This window comes from Mustelus asterias, unplaced genomic scaffold (genome assembly GCF_964213995.1).
Source record: "Mustelus asterias unplaced genomic scaffold, sMusAst1.hap1.1 HAP1_SCAFFOLD_85, whole genome shotgun sequence".
Taxonomy (NCBI): Eukaryota; Metazoa; Chordata; class Chondrichthyes; order Carcharhiniformes; family Triakidae; genus Mustelus; species Mustelus asterias.
Window position 1 is genome coordinate 494,772 of NW_027590139.1, and position 23,875 is coordinate 518,646.

A 23,875-nucleotide genomic window follows, 5' to 3' on the forward strand; every position below is an offset into this window, starting at 1 on the left:
TTCCTCAGGATCTTGAATACCTGTATCAACCTCCTCTCGACCATCTTCAATCAGACAATTAACATTTATTTCTTCTGATGTTAATCTCTAACTGACCTGGAACTTAATATTCTGACATCTGTTAAATAAATCAGCTTTGTTTCAAACACACGGTGTGTTAAATCCTTGATTTCTCCAGGATAAGAGATTAATTGATGTCCTGTTACTGACTTCTGTTTTTTGGATCTTTTCTCCTTTCTAACTCTAGATTATTTCAGTCTCAGACCTTCAGTTACACTGATTTTTAAAAATTTGATTTATTATTGTCACAAGTATTAGCATAAAGTGAAAAGTATTGTTTCTCATCATGGACAAGTCCCAGCTCCCTATACCTTTCAGAGTGTCTCTCCCAGCCTTGAGATCCAGGGAAGTTTTCAGTATTTAAAAACAGAAAATACTGGAAATTATAATCCATACTTTTCCAAGTGTCAGTTGATTGTGTCCCAGATTATTGGCTTTTCCCCACCGCTGATGTTAAACAGATTGTTCTGTAATTGCTGTGTTTTTGAACAGGGATGTAACATTTACACTCTCTGTCCTTTGTCACTACGACTCGAGAAGGATTGGAAGATTGTGGCCAGAGCTCCACAAGCTCCATGTGAAGGACAGTGTGTGTCAGAGTGCAGCAGTCCCTCAATGTCAGACTGCAGTGTCAGCCTAGATAATGTGCTCAGCTTGATGAGTATTTCCTGTTGTTATTGATGTGGATCATTCAGAAACAATGGACTCTGATGATGTCATCCAGTCCTGCTGCGATGATGTCATAGAGACTATTACATCACAGCAGAGCCTTAGTGGTGAAAACAGTTTTGTTCCAGATGGGAGGTGATGGCCCAATGGTATTATCCCTGGACTTAATCCATAAACTCAGTTTATGTTCTGGGGACCGGGTTCAAATCCCACCACAGCAAGTGGTGTAATTTGAACAAAGAACAAGAAAAAAGAAAATTATAGCACAGGAACAGGCTCTTTGGCCCTCCAAGCCTGCACTGATTATGCTGCCCGTCTGAACTAAAAAGGCCTCCGGGGACCATATCCCTCTATTCCCATTTTATTCATGCATTTGTCCAGGTGTCCCTTAAAAGTCACTATCATATCTGCTTCCACTACCTCCCCCAGCAGCGAGTTCCAGGCACCTGCCACTCTTTGTAAAAAAAAAACTTGCCTCGTACATTTAATTCAATAAAAATAATTGAATTCAATAAAAAAAAATCAGGATTAAGAATCTACTGCTGACCATGAAACCATTGTCAATTGTCAGAAAAAACCATTTGGTTCAGTAAAGCAAAAAGTAAAGTTTATTTATTAGTCACAAGTAGACTTACATTAACAGTGCAGTGAAGTTACTGTGAAATTCCCCTGGTCGCCACACTCCGGCATTTGTTCAAGTCAATTCACCGAACCAGCATGTCTTTCAGACTGTGGGAGGAAACCGGAGCACCCGGAGGAAACTCACGCAGACACGCAGAGAACGTGCACACTCCTCACAGACAGTGACCCAAGCCGGGAATCGAACCCGGGTCCCTGGCGCTGTGAGGCAACAGTGCTAACCACTGTGCCACCCCATGAATGTCCGTTTGGGGTAGGAAAGCTGCTGTCCTTACCTGTCTGGCCTACATGTGACTCCAGAGCCATAGCAATGTGGTTGACTGTCAACTGCCCTCTGAAATGGCCCAGTAAGCCACTCAGTTCGATGGTAACTGGGGATGGGCAATAAATGCTGGCCATGCAGTGACGCCCATGTCCCACAAATGCATAAAAAATCCTCACAGTTTAAATTCACACAGACATTCTGTCTCCTTTTGTAATTACCACTCACTTCGCCCGTTTAAAAAAAAATCAGAAATTACCCACAAAAAATATTTTAATTTCTCAGATTTTCTTGACATATCAGTAGAAATGGACGTCAATGAACATAATTCATTCCTGGATGTGATTTACAGTAAAATCCAGTCACTGATTATTTGTGAACTCGCTGGTGACTCATCAGGGTGGATGAGCGAGTGAATCTCTTCCCACACACGAAGCAGGTGAATGGTCTCTCCCCAGTGTGAATTCGCTGGTGTCTCTGCAGGGTGGCTGACTGAGTGAATCCTTTCTCACACTGCAAACAGATGAACGGCTTCTCCCCAGTGTGAACCCGCTGGTGTGCAGTCAGTTGACATAATTGTCTAAACCCAGTCCCGCAGTGAGAGCACCTGAACGGTCTCTCGTCAGTGTGAACAAGCTGATGGCGCATCAGGTCCACAGAACCTTTATAGCATTTCTCACAGTCAGCACATTTAAAAGGTCTCTCGTCAGTGTGAACTTGCTGGTGTTTCAGCAGAGTGGACGAATCGCTGAATCCCTTCCCACATTTGGAGCAGGTGAATGTTCTCTCCCCTGTGTGAACTCGATGGTGTTGTAGAAGCCCTGATGATCGAGTGAATCTCTTCCCACATTTGCAACAGATGAACGGCTTCTCCCCAGTGTGAATTCGCTGATGTGCAGTGAGTTCAGATGATTGTCTGAACCCAGTCTCACAGTGAGAGCATCTGAAGGGTCTCTCGTCAGTGTGAACAAGCTGATGTCGCATTAGGTTCTGAGAACTTTTATAGCACTTCCCACAGTCCAAGCATTTAAATGGTCTCTCGTCAGTGTGAACTTGCTGATGTTTCAGCAGAGTGGATGAATCAGTAAATCCCTTCCCACACTTGGAGCAGGTGAATGGCCTCTCCCCAGTGTGAACTCGGTGGTGTTGTTGCAGCCCTGATGATCGAGTGAATCCCTTCCCACACTCGGGGCAGGTGAATGGCTTCTGCGCATTATGAACACGCTGGTGCCTCAACAGGTTGGATGACCAAGTGAATCCCTTCCCACACTCGGGGCAGGTGAATGGTCTCTCCCCAGTGTGACAGGGCTGATGAGTTTCCAGCTCAGACGGGGATCTGAATCCCTGCTCACAGTCCCCAGATTTCCACGGTTTATCTACACTGTGAACATTGCTGTTTTCTTGCATGTTAAAAACCCGATGATATTCAGATCCTGATGTGATGTTTGGTTTCGGTTTCCCTGACTGCAAATCTTCCCCTTCTAACGCCCTGTGAAACTGATTTAAAACAGAAAAAAGGGAGTGAGAGAGAACTCTCAAAAACAGAAAGGCAGGTTGTGAAACTGAGCTGGTTTTAGTGCCAATTTCCCACCCCCTCCTCAAATCCTTTGATTCCCTGAAAGATCTCTCCAGCTCTGGGCTAGAATTTTCCTCCATTTTAATCCTGGGAAAACTGCAGTTATTGTCACCGCTCTCTGCTACAAATTCTACCCACTGACTCCATCCCTCTCCTCGGAAACTGTCCGAGACTGAGCCACAACCATAGCAAAATATTTCACCCAACCTGAGAATCTGACCACAAATCCACATCATTACCAAGACCAGTTCCACCTCAGTAACATCACCCAACTCCAGTCTACTCTCAGTTCATCTGCTGCTGAAACCGTCACCCATTCCTTTGTTTTGATTTGATTTATTATTGTCACATGTATTAACATACAGTGAAAAGTATTGTTTCCTGTGTGCTATACAGACAAAGCATACCATTCATAGAGAAGGAAACGAGACTGCAGTGCTACAGTTATAGCTAGGGTGGAAAGAAAGATCAACTTAATGCAACGTAGGTCCATTCAAAAGTCTGATGGCAGCAGGGAAGAAGCTGTCCTCGAGTCGGTTGGTACGTGACCTCAGACTTTTGTATCTTTTTCCTGACGTAAGAAGGTGGAAGAGAGAATGGCCGGGGTGCATGGAGTCCTTAATTATACTGGCTGCTTTAGCAAGGCAGCAGGAAATGTAGACAGAGTCAATGGATGGGAGGCTGGTTTGAGTGATGGATTGGGCTACATTCACGACATTCTGTAGTTCCTTGCGGTCTTTGGGCAGAGCAGGAGCCATACCAAGCTGATGCTAATGCTTTCTATGGTGCATCTGTAAAGGTTGGTGCGAGTCATAGCTAACATGCCAAATTTCATAGAGTCATAGAGGTTTACAGCATGGAAACAGGCCCTTCGGCCCAACTTGTCCATGCTGCACTTTTTTAAAAAAACCCTAAGCTTGTCCCAATTGCTCACATTTGGCCCTTATCCCTCTATACCCATGTAACTGTCTACAACGTTTTTTAAAAGACAAAATTGTACCCACCTCTACTACTACCTCTGGCAGCTTGTTCCAGACACTTTGCCCCTCTGGATCCTTTTGTATCTCTCCCCTCTCACCTTAAACCCATGCCCTCAGGTTTTAGACTCCCCTACCTTTGGGAAAAGATATTGACTATCTAGCTCATCTATGCCTCTCATTATTTTATAGACCTCTATAAGATCACCCCTCAGCCTTCTATGCTCCAGAGAAAAAAAGTCCCAGTCTATCCAGCCTCTCCTTACAACTCAATCCATCAAGTCCCGGTAGCATCCCAGTAAATCTCTTCTGCACTCTTCTAGTTTAATAATATCCTTTCTATAATAGGGTGACCAGAACTGAACACAGTATTCCAAGTGTGGCCTTACCAATGTCTTGTACAACTTCAACAACTCCTGTATTCAATGTTCTGACCAATGAAACCAAGAATGCTGAATGCCTTCTTCACCACTCTGTCCACCTGTGACTCCACTGTCAATGAGCTATGAACCTGTACCCCTAGATCTCTTTGTTCTGTAACTCTCCCCAATGGCCTACCATTAACTGAGTAAGTCCTGCCCTGGTTCAATCTACCAAAATGCAATACGTCGCATTTATCTAAATTAAACTCCATCTGCCATTCGTCGGCCCACTGACCCAATTGATCAAGATCCCGTTGCAATCCGAGATAACCTTCTTCACTATCCACTGTGCCACCAATCTTGGTGTCATCTGCAAACTTACTAACCATGCCTCCTATATTCTCATCCAAATCATTCATACAAATGACAAATAACAGTGGACCCAGCACCGATCCCTGAGGCACTCCGCTGGTCACAGGTCTCCAGTTTGAAAAACAACCCTCTACAACTACCCTCTGGCTTCTGTCATCAAGCCAATTTTGTATCCATTTAGCTACCTCACCCTGGATCCTGCGAGATTTTCCTTCGTCTTCTGAGAAAGTAGAGGTGTTGGTGGGCTTTCTTAACTATAGTGTTGGCTTGGGGGGACCAGGACAGGTTGTTAATGATCTGGGCACCTAAAAACATGAAGCTTTCGACCATTTCTACTTCATCCCCGTTGATGTAGACAGGACACGTTCTCCACTATGTTTCCTTATGTCGATGGCAATCTCCTTCATTTCTGTTTACAATGAGGGGGAGATTATTGTTACTGCACCAGTTCACCAGATTATCTATCTCATTCCTGTATTCTGTCTTGTCATTGTTGGAGATCCGACCCACTACGGTGGTGTCACCAGCAAACTTGAAAATCGAGTTGGAGGGAAATTTAGCCCCACAGTCATAGGTGTATAAGGAGTATAGTAAGGGCTGAGAACACAGCCTTGTGGGGCATCGGTGTTGAGGATGATCGTGGAGGAGGTGTTGTTGCCTATCCTTACAGATTGTGGTCTGTGAGTTAGGAAGTTCAGCATCCAGTCGCAGAGGGAGATGCCGAGACCCAGGCCACGGAGTTTGGAGATGAGTTTCGTGGGAATAATGATGTTGAAGGCTGAACTGTAGTCAATAAATAGGGTCTGACATAGCTGTCTTTGTAATCTCGATGTTCCAGGGTTGAGTGCAGGGCCAGGGAATTGGTGTCTGCTGTGGACTTGTTGGGCGGTAGGCAAACTGTAGTGGATCCAGGCAGTCCGAGAGGCTGGAATTGATTCGTACCATGACTAACCTTTCGAAGCACTTCATAATGATGGATGTTAGACCCACCGGATGATAGTCATTAAGGCATGCTGCTTGGCTTTTCTTTGGTACTGAGATGATGGTCATCTTCTTGAAGCAGATAGGACCTCAGATTGTTGTAAAGAGAGGTTGATGATGTCTGCGAATACCCCTGCCAGCTGGTCCATGCAGGATCTGAGTGCTTGTTACCATTAGACTTAATAATTCTAACACACCCCTGGCCGGTCTCCCTCACTCAACCTGTCTATTAACTTGAGGTCATCACAATTCTGCTGCCCACGTGTTTACTCATTCCAAATCTTGTTCACCCATCACCCCTGTGCTACAAAGGCTCCTGTTTATGAATCAACATTTTAAATTTCTCATCCTTGTCCTCAAGTACCTCCATGGTTTCCCCCCTCCCTATCTCTGTAATCTCCTCTTGCCTCACAACCCTCCAATATCTCAGCATTCCTTTCATTCCGGCTTCCTCAGCATTCACAGTTTTAATCACTCCATCATACGTGTCCGCACTCCCAGTTACCAAGGCCATAATCTTTGGAATTTCCCCCTAAACTGCTCCCCCTCTCTATCATCCTTCCCCCCCCCCTTTAAGATACTCATTAAAACTACCTCTTTAACCAAGCCTTTACCCATCCACCCTCATGTCTGCTCACATGACTCTATGTCAAATGTTGCTTTATAACACACCTGAGAAACTCCAGTACATGAAAGATGCTGTATAAATACACATTGTAATTATTGATTTGGAGATGTATCACTGTCCCTTCATCATCACTGGGTGAATAGCCTGTAACTCTTGACCTAAAGGGGAGCACCTTCACGACATGGACTGCAGCTGTTCAAGAAGATAAAACATAATCTTCTCCACAGGTAATTTCAGAGAAACCCTACAGTGCAGAAAGATGCCATTCGGCCCATCGAGTCTGCACGAACCACAATCCCACCCAGGCCCTACCCCCATATCCCTACATATTTTACCCGCTAATCCACACATCCCAGGACACTCGGGCAATTTTTTTTTAGCATAGCCAATCAACCTAACCGGCACATCTTTGGACTGTGGAAGGAAACCAGAACACCCGGAGGAAACCCACACAGACACGAGGAGAATGTGCAAACTCCGCACAGACAGTGACCCAAGCCAGGAATCGAACCCAGGTCCCTGGAGCTGTGAAACAGCAGTGCTAACCACTGTGCTACCGTGCCGCCCGTTTTGGGGATGGGAAATATTTTCTGTTGGTCTTGTTAGTGAAAAGACAGGGTAGTGGGATGAGCTGATTTCCTTGTAGAGAACCAGCAAATGCATGACGGGTTAGTCATTTTCTGTAGTGTAATAATTCAATGTTTCTGTGGCTTAATGAAAAAGAGACCAATTCTGGAGGCCAGGAACTAACTTCTGGAATCAATGCCCACTGCCTCCAATAGAGGTGGCGGCTGCATATGCGCCCTGTTGCCCATTGCCCCCTATAAAGATGGCCACCGCCCTGCTGTCCATTGCCCCCTATAAATATGGCGGTCACGCTGCCCATTGTTCTCGAAAGATGGAGGCTGCAAAATCGGTCAGGCAGGGCCTCGGGCGTCTTATTTGTGGTTTGAAGCTAATATCCGATGTTTATGAAAGCTCCGCTTCCTATACCGGGTGTTTATGAGTCCTCCTTTTTGACTCTCAGGCTCCATTTAACCTCACTCACCCGATGTCTACAATCAGTTTCTGGTCTCCCTGCTGCTCCGACACCACCCCATCCGACCACTGCCTACACCGCACTGCGCATGCTCCAGTCAGAGAGGCACTGAGCCTGCGCAATGATCTCCTGTATTGAAGATAGGGTATCGTCACCCTCTCGGTGCATGCTGGATAATGGCACCGCCATTGCCACATGATGTTGTCAAATACAAATACATCTTTTGTGGTCCATGATCAGAATGACTGGCCTGGCCGAGAATGGCTTACTCCTGTTCCTATTTTCTATGAAAATATATTTAAACAGGCTTATTTTAAATTAATTAACACCTTCCTTGAAAGAGTGTGCACAGTGTAATTACCACAATCATTTGTCAGTCTGGGAATTTAAACCTGCTGTTTCACTTTCAGTCAGGAACACGTCCCAGTTTCACACTAATCTTTGATTTGACAGCATGTTTCCAGCCTTCACCGTTGTTCCAAATTTTTGCAAACTCACGGCAGCTGTGTGACGGTATTTGTAAAGACAGAAACAGAGTCAATGTTTCCAGTCCAATATGACTCTTCAGTTTGAAAACATTAGCTCTGTTTCTGCAGAGATGCTACCAAACCTGCTGAGTTTTTCTAGCTTTGTTTTTATTTCCGATTTCCAGCATCTGTAATATTTTGATTTTCTTTCACAATTGTTCACCTGACTCGAAACATAGTTATAAAAGAGCCTTCTGTTCCATGTTTAGGAGCTCTGGATTTTAGAAAAGAGCAGTTGGGACACATTTCTTACACACCTCAGGATTAACCCACTTTGCTGTCAGTGAAGAGAGATGAGAAAGTCCAAAGTGCTGTTTGTCCCTCTCAGTGTAACCCTATGGCAGGAACAGACTGCAGTTCTGTTCCTGCTGTATGAACCTCCCCCAGATTGCCCCTTCTGAGCTCCAGCCAGTCAATGTTAAACATTCAGCTGGGAAAGACGAACATCTGCAACGATGTATTCAAATATCACTGTTTTATTTCACATTTATTTGGAATATTAAACTCCAGTCCAGTTACAGGATTATTAACATAATCAGAAACAAACTCCAAATATCAGAATGAACATAGTCCAGTCCTGAATGTGATTCACAGCAGCAGCAATAACAGCAGAATCCAGCCCCTGTAGTAACTTATGAACTTGCTGGTGTGTCAGAATGTGAGGTAACCAAATGAATCTCTTCTCACATGGAGCAGGTGAACAGCCTGTGAATGTGTTTGTGTATCAGCAGATACATTTTGCATTTAAATCTCTGCTCACAGTCAGAAGTTTGAAAAAGTTCCTTATCAGTGTGAACAAGTTGATGTGCAGTGAAGTGGGATGACTGAGTAAATCTCTTGCTAAACATGGAGCAAGTGAACAGCCTCTCCCAGAGTGAGTGCACTGGTGGACACTGAGTTCACATGACCAGCTGAACCCAGTCCCAGAGTGAGAGACTCTGGATGGTCTGCTGTCAGTGTGAACCTGCTGATAGCACATCAGATTCATAGAAATTTTAAAACATTTCCCACAATCCAGACATTTGAAACACATTCCATCAGTGTGAACTCACTGGTGTGTTAACAAAACGAATGAATCAGTGAATTGCTTCCCACACATGGAGCAGGTGAATGACCTCTCCCTGGTGTGAACTCTCTGCTGTTGCTGCAGGATGGACAATTGCTTGAACCTCTCCCTGCACTGAGAGCAGATGAGTGGAGTGGAACGGACTGAATGCACTGGTGAACCATCAGTGAATGTGGGTTTTTAAAGCTCCTGTCACAGTCTCAGCATTTAAATCCTCTCTCTGCAGTATAGAACATAGAACATAGAACATTACAGCGCAGAACAGGCCCTTCGGCCCACGATGTTGCACCGACCAGTTAAAAAAAAAAAAAAAACTGTGACCCTCCAACCTAAACCAATTTCTTTTCGTCCATGAACCTATCTACGGATCTCTTAAACGCCCCCAAACTAGGCGCATTTACTACTGATGCTGGCAGGGCATTCCAATCCCTCACCACCCTCTGGGTAAAGAACCTACCCCTGACATCGGTTCTATAACTACCCCCCCTCAATTTAAAGCCATGCCCCCTCGTGCTGGATTTCTCCATCAGAGGAAAAAGGCTATCACTATCCACCCTATCTAAACCTCTAATCATCTTATATGTTTCAATAAGATCCCCTCTTAGCCGCCGCCTTTCCAGCGAAAACAATCCCAAATCCCTCAGCCTCTCCTCATAGGATCTCCCCTCCATACCAGGCAACATCCTGGTAAACCTCCTCTGCACCCTCTCCAAAGCCTCCACATCCTTCCTGTAATGTGGGGACCAGAACTGCACACAGTACTCCAAGTGCGGCCGCACCAGAGTTGTGTACAGTTGCAACATAACGCTACGACTCCTAAATTCAATCCCCCTACCAATAAACGCCAAGACACCATATGCCTTCTTAACAACCTTATCTACTTGATTCCCAACTTTCAGGGATCTATGCACACATACACCTAGATCCCTCTGCTCCTCCACACTATTCAAAGTCCTCCCGTTAGCCCTATACTCAACACATCTGTTATTCCTACCAAAGTGAATTACCTCACACTTCTCCGCATTAAACTCCATCCGCCACCTCTCGGCCCAACTTTGCAACCTGTCTAAGTCTTCCTGCAAACTACGACACCCTTCCTCACTGTCTACCACACCACCGACTTTGGTGTCATCAGCAAATTTGCTAATCCACCCAACTATACCCTCATCCAGATCATTAATAAATATTACAAACAGCAGTGGCCCCAAAACAGATCCCTGAGGTACACCACTTGTAACCGCACTCCATGATGAATATTTACTATCAACCACCACCCTCTGTTTCCTATCCGCTAGCCAATTCCTGATCCAATTTCCTAGATCACCCCCAATCCCATACATCTGCATTTTCTGCAGAAGCCTACCATGGTGAACCTTATCAAACGCCTTACTAAAATCCATATATACCACGTCCACTGCCTTGCCCCCATCCACCTCCTTGGTCACTTTCTCAAAAAACTCAATAAGGTTAGTAAGGCACGACCTACCTGCCACAAAACCATGCTGACTATCACCTATCAATTCATTACTCTCCAAATAACTATAAATCATATCCCTTATAATTTTTTCCAACATCTTGCCGACAACAGAAGTGAGACTCACCGGTCTATAATTCCCGGGGAAGTCTCTGTTCCCCTTCTTAAACAATGGGACAACATTCGCTAACCTCCAATCTTCTGGTACTATACGTATGAACCCACTGGTGTGTGTGGAGACTGGATGGAGAAAAGTGGGAGTTCGGGCTCAGACAAGAGGGATATTTAGAGACAGTTTGGCCCATTGGGCTAATGGAATGGAGCAAAGCAACAGAGACAGCTGATTGGATTATGTCAATCTTAGTGACAAAGTACTTCCATGAGCTCCTCACTGTTGGAGGTGAGGATGGAGGAAACAGGGGAGAGCCCTTCAAAAGGAACTGACTTGTATTAGAGTTATTAAAAATATTCACGATGTGAATATTTTTCGAACTTGATCGAGTTTTTCGAGGAAGTGATGAAGATGATTGATGAGGGTAGGGCAGTGGATGGTGTCTACATGGACTTCAGTAAGGCCTTTGACAAGGTCCCTCATGGCAGACTGGTGCAGAAAGTGAAGTCGCATGGGATCAGAGGTGAGCTAGCAAGGTGGATACAAAACTGGCTCGGTCAAAGAAGACAGAGGGTAGCAGTGGAAGGGTGTGTTTCTGAATGGAGGGCTGTGACAAGTGGTGTTCCTCAGGGATCAGTGCTGGGACCTTTGCTGTTTGTAATATATATAAATGATTTAGAGGAAAATGTAACTGGATTGATTAGTAAGTTTGCGGACGACACAAAGGTTGGTGGATTTGCGGATAGCGATGAGGACCATCAGAGGATACAGCAGGATATAGATCAGTTGGAGACTTGGGCGGAGAAATGGCAGATGAAGTTTAATCCGGACAAATGTGAGGTAATGCATTTTGGAAGGTCGAATACAGACAGGAAATATACAGCAAATGGCAGAACCCTGCAGAGTATTGATAGGCAGAGGGATCTGGGTGTACAGGTACACAGGCCACTGAAAGTGGCAATGCAGGTGGAGAAGGTAGTCAAGAAGGCATACGGCATGCTTGCCTTCATCGGCCGGGGTATTGAGTTTAAAAATTGGCAAGTCATGTTGCAGCTTTATAGAACCTTAGTTAGGCCGCACTTGGAATATAGTGTTCAATTCTGGTCGCCACGCTACCAGAAGGATGTGGAGGCTTTGGAGAGGGTATAGAAAAGATTTACCAGGATGTTGCCTGGTATGGAGGGCATTATATCCCCCCAGGCGAAACCGAGAAGTATTTGGGTGCTCGGATAGACCCGTGGGTTGGAGAAACTTGGTTTGTTCTCACTGGAGCGACGGAGGTTAAGGGGAGACCTGATAGAAGTCTACAAGATTATGAGAGGCATGGACAGAGTGGATAGTCAGAAGCTTTTTCCCAGGGTGGAAGAGTCAATTACGAGGGGGCATAGGTTTAAGGTGAGAGGGGCAAGGTTTAAAGGAGATGTACGAGGCAAATTTGTTACGCAGAGAGTAGTGGGTGCCTGGAACACGTTGCCAGGGGTATAGTGGAAGCGGATACGGTAGTGACTTTTAAGGGCCATCTTGACAAGTCCCTGAATAGGATGGGAATAGACAGATTATGGTCCCCGGAAGGGTAGGGGGTTTTAGTTAAGTCAGGCAGCATGGTCAGTGCAGGCTTGGAGGGCCGAAGGGCCTGTTCCTGTGCTGTAATTTTCTTTGTTCTTTGATGTTTAACACAAATCTAGAATACCTAAGTGCAGAAGGAGGCCATTTGGCCCATTGAGCATACACTGATAACAATCCCATCCAGGCCCTATCCCCGTAACTCCATGTATTTGCCCTGCTAATCCCCCTGACAATGAGGAGCCACTTAGCATGGCCAATCAACCTGACCCACAAACCTTTAGACTGTGGGAGGAAACCCACGCAGTCATCCGGCATTCCAGGGCTGGAATTGAACTCGGGTCCCTAGCGCCGTGAAGCAGCAGTGCCAACAACTGTTACCATGCCGCCCTGAGAAAGAGTTTATTAACATCAGCAGAAACAGAGCCCAATAAATATGGTTCATTTCTGGATGTAATTGATGGCAAAATCCGCTCACTTGTGAACTCGCTGGTGTGTCAGCAGATTGGATGAATGAGCGAATCGCTTCCCACACACAGAGCAGATGTATGGCCTCTCCCCAGTGTGAACACGCTGGTGTATCAGCAAGTTGAATGAATGAGAGAATCCCTTTCCACATTCTGAGCAGGTGAACGGCCTCTCCCCAGTGTGAGTGCGCTGGTGTACAGTGAGATGACATAATTCTCTGAATGCAGTCCCACAATCAGAGCACCTGAAAGGTCTCTCCCCAGTGTGAACGCGTTGATGGGACACCAGATTGCTGGAAATTTTAAAGCCCTTCCCACAGTCTGGACATTTAAAAGGTCTCTCCTCAGTGTGAACACGTTGATGACGTACCAGTTCCCCTGAACTTTTAAAGCATTTCCCACATTCTGCGCATTTAAAAGGTCTGTCCTCAGTATGCGTGCGCTGATGTGATGTGAGGACAGGCGATGTCTTGAATCCAGTCCCACAGTGAGAGCACCTGAACGGTGTCTCATCAGTGTGAATACGTTGATGGCACAGCAGCTTTGCAGAACTTTTATAGCACTTCCCACATTCTGGGCATTTAAATGGTCTCTCAGTAGTGTGAACTTGCTGGTGTGTCAGCAAGTTGGTGGACTGACTGAATCCCTTCCCACATTTGGAGCAGATGTAAGGTTTCTCGTGAGTGTGAACTCGCTGGTGTCTCTGCAGACTAGATGAGTGAGTGAATCTCTTCCCACATTGAGAGCAGGAGAATGGCCTCTCCCCAGTGTGAGTGCGCTGGTGTACAGACAGGTTACTTGATTGCCTGAATGTAGTTCCACACTGAGAGCATCTGAAAGGTCTCTCATCAGTGTGAGTGCGCTGGTGTTTAGTTAGGGCAGAGGATGTCTGAACCCACTCCCGCAGTGAGAGCATCTGAAAGGTCTCTCGTCAGTGTGAACACGTTGATGGGACATGAGTTCCCCAGCACTTTTAAAGCACTTCCCACAGTCAGGGCATTTAAAAGGTCTGTCCTCAGTGTGAACTCGCTGGTGTGCTAGCAGGTTAGGTGACCTTGAGAATCTCTTCCCACACTCGGAGCAAATGAATGGCTTCTCCCCGGTCTGAACTCGCTGGCGTTTAATCCCACACTCAGAGGAGGTCATTGGCCTCTTCCCACTGTGAACTTGCTGGTGTCTCAGCAAGTTAGTTAACTGAGTGAATCCCTTCCCACAGTCGGAGCAGGTGAATGGTTTTTCCCCAGTGTGACTGCAGCAATGCATTTCCAGGTAAGATGGGGATTGGAATCTCAATGCCCCGGCCGATGAAGGCAAGCATGCCGTATGCCTTCTTGACGACCTTCTCCACCTGCATTGCCACTTTCAATGACCTGTGTACCTGTACACCCAGATCCTTCTGCCTATCAATACTCTTAAGGGTTCTGCCAATAACTGTATATTTCCCATCTGTATTAGACCTTCCAAAATGCATTACCTCACATTTGTCCGGATTAAACTTCATCTGCCATCTCTCCGCCCAAGTCTCCAAATGATCCATATCCTGCTGTATCCTCTGCCGGTCCCCATCGCTATCCGCAATTCCACCCACCTTTGTGTCGTCCACAAACTTGCCAATCAAACCAGTTACATTTTCCTCCAAATCATTTATATATATTACAAACAGCAAAAGTCCCAGCACTGATCGCTGAGGAATGTCACTTGTCACAGCGCTCCATTCAGAAATGTACCTTTGCACTGCCAACCTCTCTTTTCTTCTGACAAAATATCTCTAAACTTCCTAACACCCTGTCACTCTGTGATCCTTGTGACATTTGAAACCAGGTATTCGCAAAAAGACTCAAAGAACATCAGCCCACTGGAGACTGAGACCGGCCAGTCCAGCACAAAGAAACCCTCTGACCCTTCCCATTGACCAACTGTGAGAATGAACAAAATGCAGTCCTGGATGCCACTGAGAGCAGAAACAATAACAGCAGGGAAGGGTAACTGAATCCTTTCCCACAGTCCCCACATTTCCACGGTTTCAGCAGGGAAGGGTAACTGAATCCTTTCCCACAGTCCCCACATTTCCACGGTTTCTCCATGGTGCTGGTGTCCTTATGTTTCTCCAGGTTAAACGATCAGTTGAAGCCTCATCCACACACAGAACACGTGTACAGTTTCTCCTTGCTGTGAATGGTGTGTAATAATAGTAATAATTAATAATAGTGTGTAATAATAATAATAGTATTCCAACCCCTGGAATCACTCGTGAACTTGCTGGTGTCTCAGCAGCCGGGATGAAACGCTGAAACCCTTCCCACACAGAGGGCAGGTAAACGGCCTCTCGCCAGTGTGAACTCGCTGGTGTCTCTGCAGGCTGGATAACTGAGTGAATCCCTTCCCACAGTCGGAGCAGGTGAACGGCCTCTCCCCAGTATGAACTCGCTGGTGTGACAGTAGGTGGAATGACTGAGTGAATTCCTTCCCACACACGGAGCAGATGAATGGTCTCTCCCCGGTGAGTGCATTGGTGCACAGTGAGTGCTGAAGAATGCCTGAACCTCTTCCCACAGGAGGTGCAGGTGAATGGCTTTTCCTCAGTGTGAATTCTCTGGTGAGACCAAAGGCCAGATGACTGAATGAATCCCTCCCCACAGACAGAACAGGTGAACGGTCTCTCCCCAGTGTGACTGCGCCGATGGTTTTCCAGCAGGGAAGGGTAACTGAATCCTTTCCCACAGTCCCCACATTTCCACGGTTTCTCCATGGTGCTGGTGTCCTTATGTTTCTCCAGGTTAAACGATCAGTTGAAGCCTCATCCACACACAGAACACGTGTACAGTTTCTCCTTGCTGTGAATGGTGTGATGTTTTTTAAGGCTGCGTAACTGGATAAAGCTCTTTCCACAGTCAACTCACTGAAACACTCTCACTCGGGTGTGCGCGGATCTTGGTGCTTTTTCAGTCACACTGATGTTTGAAATCTTCTCCTCCAGACAGAAGACAAACATTTCTCCTTCCACGTTCAAAGTCTGAGGATATTTAAGTCCAAGTGAATCGAGACTCTGTCTGATTTTGATGTGATGTTTCTTCACCTCACCTGTAAAAGGAGTTTATAAAATTAATCACTGTCAGTCCAGATAGAAATTCTGAACAGGCAATTCTAATTCTCTGGAACATTTCTTCCTCTCTTGTTCCCCAAATCAATAAATTCCTGTCCCACAAACTCTCCCTCCTCCCTAGGTTTAAATCCAAACCCATCTCACCATTTATTTTCTCCACTCCCAGTTTGCTCCCTCCCTCTCCTCTGTCTGGGTTCAGTTCTGATGTGGAGATGCCGGCGTTGGACTGGGGTGAACACAGTAAGAGTTTTAACAACACCAGGTTAAAGTCCAACAGGTTTATTTGGTAGCAAACACCTAATGGTAGCTAATGGTATTTGCTACCAAATAAACCTGTTGGACTTTACCCTGGTGTTGTTAAACTTCTTACTGGATTCAGTTCTCCAGCTCCTGTCTGCAGACTGACAATAAAACCAATGGGTCTTATTGGGGGTGTTGGGGCCTCCAGCGGGTGTTTGTGAATCCTCCCCGCCCACCTCCCAGGGTTTCCTTCCTTCCCAGAGATCAGAGTCCTCATTGATTTGAGGCCAAAGTGTAACCTCTTATTTATTGTCCCCCTCCCCCATCCTCTGATGTGAACCATCCTCCAGTGGCTGAGCCAGGATGGGGCCGTTAACCTGGGCCTGTTCCCGGGAGGGAGAAGCCCCGCAGCTGCAAACCAGGGAGCTGACAATGATTCTGAAGGGTTTGCGGATCCACAAAGTGTTTCCAAATCCTCCCAGCCACCGCCTAACGCTGACTCCGCTTCTCCGGGACAAACAAGCGCCAAGGACAGCAATGACACTGCGCATGCTCCACATCACAATGCCCGGGCACTGATTGACGGCAGCTCCGGACCAATAGGACGAGAGGGCGGGGCTGGAGGACCGAGCGGGAGCGGCTGGTCCTCCAACCAATCGGAGTGAATGAGGGGCGGGACCTGAAGCATGCGCAGTGCGGGTGAACCAGATAAACCTGTTGGTCTTTAACCTGGTGTTTGACTTTCACACTGGGGAGAGACCGTTCACCTGCTCTCAGAATGGGAAGGGATTCACTCAGTTATCCAGCCTGCAGAGACACCAGCGAGTTCACACTGGGGAGAGGCCGTTCACCTGCCCTCAGTGTGGGAAGGGTTTCAGCGTTTCATCCCAGCTGCTGAGACACCAGCAAGTTCACGAGTGATTCCAGGGGTTGGATTCTGCTGTTATTGTTTCTGCTCTCAGTTGCATCCAGGACTGCATTTTGTTCATTCTCACAGTTGGTCAATGGGAAGGGTCAGAGGGTTGCTTTCTGCTGGACTGGCCGGTCTCAGCCTCCAGTGGGCTGATGCTCTTTGAGTCTTTTTGCGAATACCTGGTTTCAAATGTCACAAGGATCACAGAGTGACAAGGTGTTAGGAAGTTTAGAGATATTTCGTCAGAAGAAAACAGAGGTTGGCAGTGCAAAGGTACATTTCTGAATGGAGGGCTGTGACAAGTGACATTCCTCAGCGATCAGTGCTGGGACTCTTGCTGTTTGTAATATATATAAATGATTTGGAGGAAAATGTAACTGGTTTGATTGGTAAGTTTGTGGACGACACAAAGGTTGGTGGAATTGTGGATAGCGATGGGGACCGGCAGAGGATACAGCAGGATATAGGGCAGTTGGAGACTTGGGCGGAGAGATGGCAGATGAAGTTTAATCCGGACAAATGTGAGGTAATGCATTTTGGAAGGTCTAATACGGATGGGAAATATACAGTTATTGGCAGAGCCCTCAAGAGTATTGATAGGCAGAGGGATCTGGGTGTACAGGTACACAGGTCATTGAAAGTGGCAATGCAGGTGGAGAAGGTCGTCAAGAAGGCATACGGCATGCTTGCCTTCATCGGCCGGGGCATTGAGTTTAAAAATTGGTAAGTCATGTTGCAGCTTTATAGAACCTTAGTTAGACCGCAATCTAGTGTTCAATTCTGGTCTCCACACTACCAGAAGGATGTGGAGGCTTTGGAGAGGGTACGGAAAATATTTATCAGGATGTTGTCTGGTGTGGAGGGCATTAGCTATGAGGAGAGGTTGGAGAAACTTGGTTTGTTCTCACTGGAATGACAGAGGTTGAGGGGGGCGACCTGATAGAAGTCTACAAGATTATGAGAGGCATGGACAGAGTGGATAATCTGAAGCTTTTTCCCAGGTTGGAAGAGTCAATTACGAGGGGCATAGGTTTAAGGTGTGAGGGGCAAGGTTTAAAGGAGATGTACAAGGCAGGTTTTTTACACAGAGGGTGGTGGGTGCCTGGAACCCGTTGCCAGGGAAGGTAGTGGAAGCAGATACGACAGTGACTTTTAAGATGTGTCTTGACAAATATATGAGTAGCATAGGAATAGAGGGATATGGTCCCCGGAAAGGTAGGGGGTTTTAGTTCAGACGGGCAGCATGGTTGCAGGCTTGGAGGGCCAAAGGGCTTGTTTCTGTGCTGTAATTTTCTTTGTTCTTCGTTCTGTTTGGAACATCCCAAATGCCCATCCAATTTCCTTTTTAATTGTTTATTGTCTCCACTTCCTCCACCCTCGTAGGCAGCGAGTTTCAGGTCATTACCATTCGCTGCATCAAAATATTCTTCCTCACATCTCCCCCCCACCCCCCCCTCCCCCCTCCCCCTCCCCGCCACTACCCCCCCCCCCACTCCTCCCCCACTCCTCCCCTTGCATCTCTGACCCAAAACCATAAATCTGTGTGCCCCCCTCGTCCTTGTCCCATCAGCTAATGGGAACAGCTTTTCTTTGTCCACCTTATCTAAACCTGTCAGAATCTTGTCCACCTCTATCAAATCTCCCCTCAACCTCCTTTTCTCCAAGAGGAACAAGCCCAGCCTGACATCGACAATAAAGAACAAACTAACAGAATATGTTAATACCTGAAATCAAATGGGATTGTTTAATTTCTGTTTTAAAGATATTGTGAATATATTGTCCTGGACAATAAAGGAATTGGAATAACTCAACTTGGGTGTGGTTGAATGGAATATATCAATCTGATATCCACCTACAGTCCAGTGAAAGTCTGGAATATGTAGCTGGAAGTCCCTTCCTAACAGCACTGTGGGTGTACGTACACCTCAGGCATTGCAGCAGTTCAAGAAGGCACCCTTGGGGTTGGGGTTGACCATGGCCAAGGCAGCTACATACAGCCACATATTCTGTTATAATTGAAGGACTGCAGATTGAATGTGAGGCATTGTGGGACTGGACTATCTTGACCACATTCCTGTGACTGCCCGGAAACTCATGTGTCTATTTTAAAGAACAAAGAACAATACAGCACAGGAACAGGCCCTTCGGCCCTCCAAGCCTGGGCTGATCATGTGTTCCTAACTAGACCATCCGTTTGTATCCTCTATTCCCAGTCTGTTCATGTGGCTATCTAGATAAGTTTTAAATGATCCTAGCGTGTCTGCCTCAACCACCTTGCTTGGTAGTGCACTCCAGGCCCCCACCACCCTCTGTGTAAAATACGTCCCCTGCATATCTGTATTGAACCTTGCCCCCCTTACCTTGAACTTGTGACCCCTTGTGTTTGTCATTTCTGACCTGGGAATAAGCTTCCAACTGTTCACCCTATCTATGCCCTTCATAATTTTGTAAACTTCTATTAGGTTGCCCTCAACCTCCGTCTTTCCAGGGAGAACAACCCTAGTTTACTCAATCTCTCCTCATAGCGAATACCCTCCATACCAGGCAACATCCTGGTAAATCTTTTCTGTACTCTCTCCAAAGCCTCCACGTCGTCCTTCTGGTAGTGTGACGACCAGAACTGGACGCAGTATTCCAAATGTGGCCTAACCAACGTTCTATATAACTGCAACATCATATGCCAACTTTTATACTCTATGCCCCAATAAAGGCAAGCATGCCATATGCCTTCTTCACCCCCCTTTCCACCTGTGTTGCCACCCTTAAGGATCGTGGACTTGCGCACCCAGATCCCTCTTGTGTGTCTATACTCCTGATGGTTCTGCCATTTATTGTATAGCTCCCCCCTGCATTAGATCTACCAAAATGCATCACTTCGCATTTATCTGGATTAAGTTCCCTCGACAATCATTTTTGTCACCTCCTCAAAAAACGCAACCAAATTTGTGAGGCATGACCTCCCTTGTACAAAACCATGTTGTCTATCGCTAATGAGATTATTCAGTTCTAAATGTGTATAGATCCTATCTCTAAGAATCTTCTCCAACAATTACCCTGCCACGGACGTCAAGTTCACTGGCCTATAATTACCCGGGTTATCCTTGCTACCCTTCTTAAATAACGGGACCACATTTGCTATCCTCAAATCCTCTGGGACCTCACCTGTGTCCAATGAAGAAACAAAGATTTTTGTGAGAGGCCCAGAAATTTCATCTCTTGTCTCTCTCAGTAACTGGAAACTTGATAAGGTGCCCCATGCAAGGCTTATTGAGAAAGTGAGGGGGCATGGGATCCAAGGGGACATTGCTTTGTGGATCCAGAACTGGCTTGCCCACAGAAGGCAAAGAGTGGTTATAGACGGGTCATATTCTGCAGGGAGGTCGGTCACCAGTGGAGTGCCCCAGGGATCTGTTCTGGGAACCTTACTCTTCGTGATTTTTATAAATGACCTGGATGAGGAAGTGGAGGGATGGGTTGGTAAGTTTGCTGATGACACAAAGTTTGGAGGTGTTGTGGATGGTGTGGAGGGATGTCAGAAGTTGCAGCGAGACATTGATAGGATGCAAGACTGGGTGGAGAAGTGGCAGATGGAGTTCAACCCAGATAAGTGTGAGGTAGTTCATATTGGCAGGTCAAATAGGATGGCGGAATATAATATTAATGGTAGGACTCTTGGCAGAGAGGAAGATCAGAAGGATCTTGGGGTCCGAGTTCATAGGACGCTCAAAGCAGCTGTGCAGGTTGAGGCTGTGGTTAAGAAGGCGGATGGTGTACTGGCCTTCATCAATCGAGGAATTGAGCTTAGGAGTCGTGAAATAATGTTGCAGCTGTATAAGACCCTGGTCAGACCACACTTGGAGTACTGTGCTCAGTTCTGGTCGCCTCATTACAGAAGGATGTGGAAGCCATAGAAAGGGTGCAGAGGAGATTTACAAGGATGTTGCCTGGGTTGGGGAACATGCCTTATGAGGATTGGTTGAGTGAGCTCAGTCTTTTCTCCTTGGAGAGACAAAGGATGAGGGGTGACCTGATAGAGGTGTATAAGATGTTGAGAGGTATTGATCGAGTGGATAGTCAGAGACTTTTTCCCAGGGCTGAAATGGTTGCCACAAGAGGACACAGGTTTAAGGTGCTGGGGACTAGGTACAGAGGAGATGTCAGGGGTAAGTTTTTCACTCAGAGGGTGGTGGGTGGTGGAGGCGGATTCGAGAGGGTCTTTTAAGAGACTTTTAGATAAGTACATGGAACTTAGTAAGATAGAGGGTTATAGGTAAGCCTAGTAATCGCTAAGGTAGGGACATGTTCGGCACGACTTTGTGGGCTGAAGGGCAGGTATTGTGCTGTAGTTTTTCTATGTTTCTATGGAACTCCCTTCCTAACAGCACTGTGGATGTACGTACACCTCAGGCATTGCAGCAGTTCAAGAAGGCACCCTTGGGGTTGGGGTTGACCATGGCCAAGGCAGCTACATACAGCCACATATTCTGTTATAACTGAAGGACTGCAGATTGAATGTGAGGCATTGTGGGACTGGACTATCTTGACCATATTCCTGTGACTGCCCGGAAACTCGTGTCTATTTTAGTTTATAATTGAGGATTTCTGGGAATAAGTTAAATGGGGAAATATTAAGCACAGCCTGGAGGAATTTGGAATAACTGAGAATTTTATCCCCAGATAAAGAACAAAGATTTTGCCTGTGTTTGGGTGTAACGTGTTTGGGATTTTAAATCAACAAAGATGTTGCCTCTAAAATCAGTCCTTGGAAGTTGGCTTAAAAAAGGTTAAGTTATAATGAAGGATCTTGGATCTTATTTCAATCAAGGAGTTGTGAGTTTGTAGTGCTCTGTCGCTTTAAGAAGCTATCGCTGCGAGAGAGAATGCTGAGGATTCATTGTTTGAAATTTACGAGCTGTGAGAATCTGTGTGTTTTGTTTGTTTTATGTGGATGTTTGTAGATGTGTTTTATCATTGTTTTGGGCTACATTTGTTAAGGTTTATCTTTCTGGAGAATTAACCTTACCTTGAGTCTTTAATTAAAGGCATTTTTGGAAGTTGAAAAACAGGATCACAAGAACGCTTAAGGAATTAATTTTGGTTATTGTTGTTGTAAAGCACATGCTATGTTTCTCTGTTTGTGTGTGGATGATATTTGTGGGTTGAATGCTTCAAGCTTTCAGGTTTTCTGTCTGTGATTTAAATCAAACAGATTTTTAAAAAAGGAAGTGTGATCAATAAAACTTTTTTTGTTCAGAAGTTATGAACCTGGAGCCATATTTACTGGCCAGAGACAGGATTCCAGGATATTTTACTAAACATGTGGGAATTTTAATCCGAATACAATTCACCCATGTGAGAATGAGAGTTTTAATTTGTAATGGTTATTTAAAATTTGACACATGTGAAATGATTCTGACCAATCCTGTGTTGGATTGATCTTGGGTTAAACTTCCTGTCAGGTCCAAAGATTTATTCCTGACGCAAGTAACACAAAGAAAAGGAAAATTCTGGAATTGGATACTGAAGAAGAGTTTAAAAAGAGAGGTTATTAAATAGAAATGTTCCCAGACCATGTGGTCATTAGATTAAAACAAAGGAAGGGTGCTGACGTCCATGAGAACTTTTAATCGCCCCATTTCTAACTAAGGGAGTCTATGTACAAAGAAAGCCCAAGAAAGACCCCCCCAAGGGGGGTCGGGAAAGCATCATGATGGGGGCACTTGTCCATGAGATGATCACAAAGCCCCATAATGCCCAGATACTAATTTTAATGAACCTATAATGTATGTAATCTATCACCATTCTGATTGGATTGTGTCCAGCCGGGATGGACTGAGTAACTGGATAAGAATTGATGATATTCTTTGTTGGGTGGAGTTACACATGGTCAGCCCCTGTGGCTTCTCCCCGCTGGCCTAGCTCAATAAACTGTTTGTCGATTGAATCAGGCACAACACACTGGGTACATTACCACTTCATCCTTGGGAGTGGCCTGATAGGCCGTGGTCCAGACTAAATGTGGCCTTTGAGGGGCCTTTCATGAATCACATGTGTTTGCTCGTTGTAAATGTGCATTCAAAATGGTTGGAAGCACAGATCATGAGTAATATCCAGCTCCTGTGACAATAGAGAAGCTCTGTCAAATTTTCACAAGCCCTGGGTTACCAGATTGGCTTGTTTCAGATAACGACACTCTGTTTACAAGTGAGGTGTTTCAGGAATTCCTGTAAAGGAATGGTCTACGCCATGTGCGTACTGCACCATTTCATCTGGCTACAAATGGTCTCTCAGAAAGAGCTGTTCAAACTCTGAAGGAGGGATTGAAGAGAATGGCAAGCGATACTTTAAGAACAAGCTCTCAAGATTTTTGTTCCAGTTTCGCATCACACCACAATCCACAACCAGACTCTCTCCTGTGGAATTTTTAGGTAGAAGGTCGAAGTCTCATCTGGATCTGCTTCACCCAGATCTCAGAGCAAAAGTGAGCAGGAGACAAGAGAAGCAGAAGGAGGGACACGACTACCGCGCCAAAGAGAGGCAGTTCAAACCGGGTGATCAGGTTTATATCAGAAACTTTGGGAGTAACCAAAGGTGGTTACCGGGAATAATTTTAAACCAAAGTGGTCCAGTATCTTGGGTGGTGAGACTGTAAAACGGAAGAGTTGTTCGCAGACACCAAGACCATATTCGCTTGCGGTGTGACCCCGAGTCAGGAACAGTTTCAGAGTCAGCAACCATTACTGAGAACATGGCAGAGGGTCATGCTGCTGTGGATGTTCACCAGGAAATGGTTCCAGCTTTGCCAGTTGACTCTGCTGTGGGAGTGGAAGAGGAATGTTCATGTA

General features: G+C 45.8%; 1 protein-coding gene across 1 annotated transcript in view; it reads right to left on the minus strand.

The window, feature by feature from the left end:
• Positions 1-1,889: 1,889 nt before the first annotated feature.
• LOC144483946 (uncharacterized) overlaps positions 1,890-23,875 on the minus strand; it is an 89,282-nt gene continuing 67,296 nt past the window's right edge. Inside the window, exons 6-9 of the mRNA XM_078202505.1 lie at positions 15,023-15,265; positions 13,925-14,023; positions 12,794-13,616; positions 1,890-2,938 (exon numbers count right to left, since the gene is read on the minus strand). Coding sequence (XP_078058631.1) covers positions 2,000-2,938; positions 12,794-13,616; positions 13,925-14,023; positions 15,023-15,265 — 2,104 coding nt within the window. The 3' untranslated portion in view covers positions 1,890-1,999. The remainder of the gene's footprint in view (positions 2,939-12,793; positions 13,617-13,924; positions 14,024-15,022; positions 15,266-23,875) is intronic.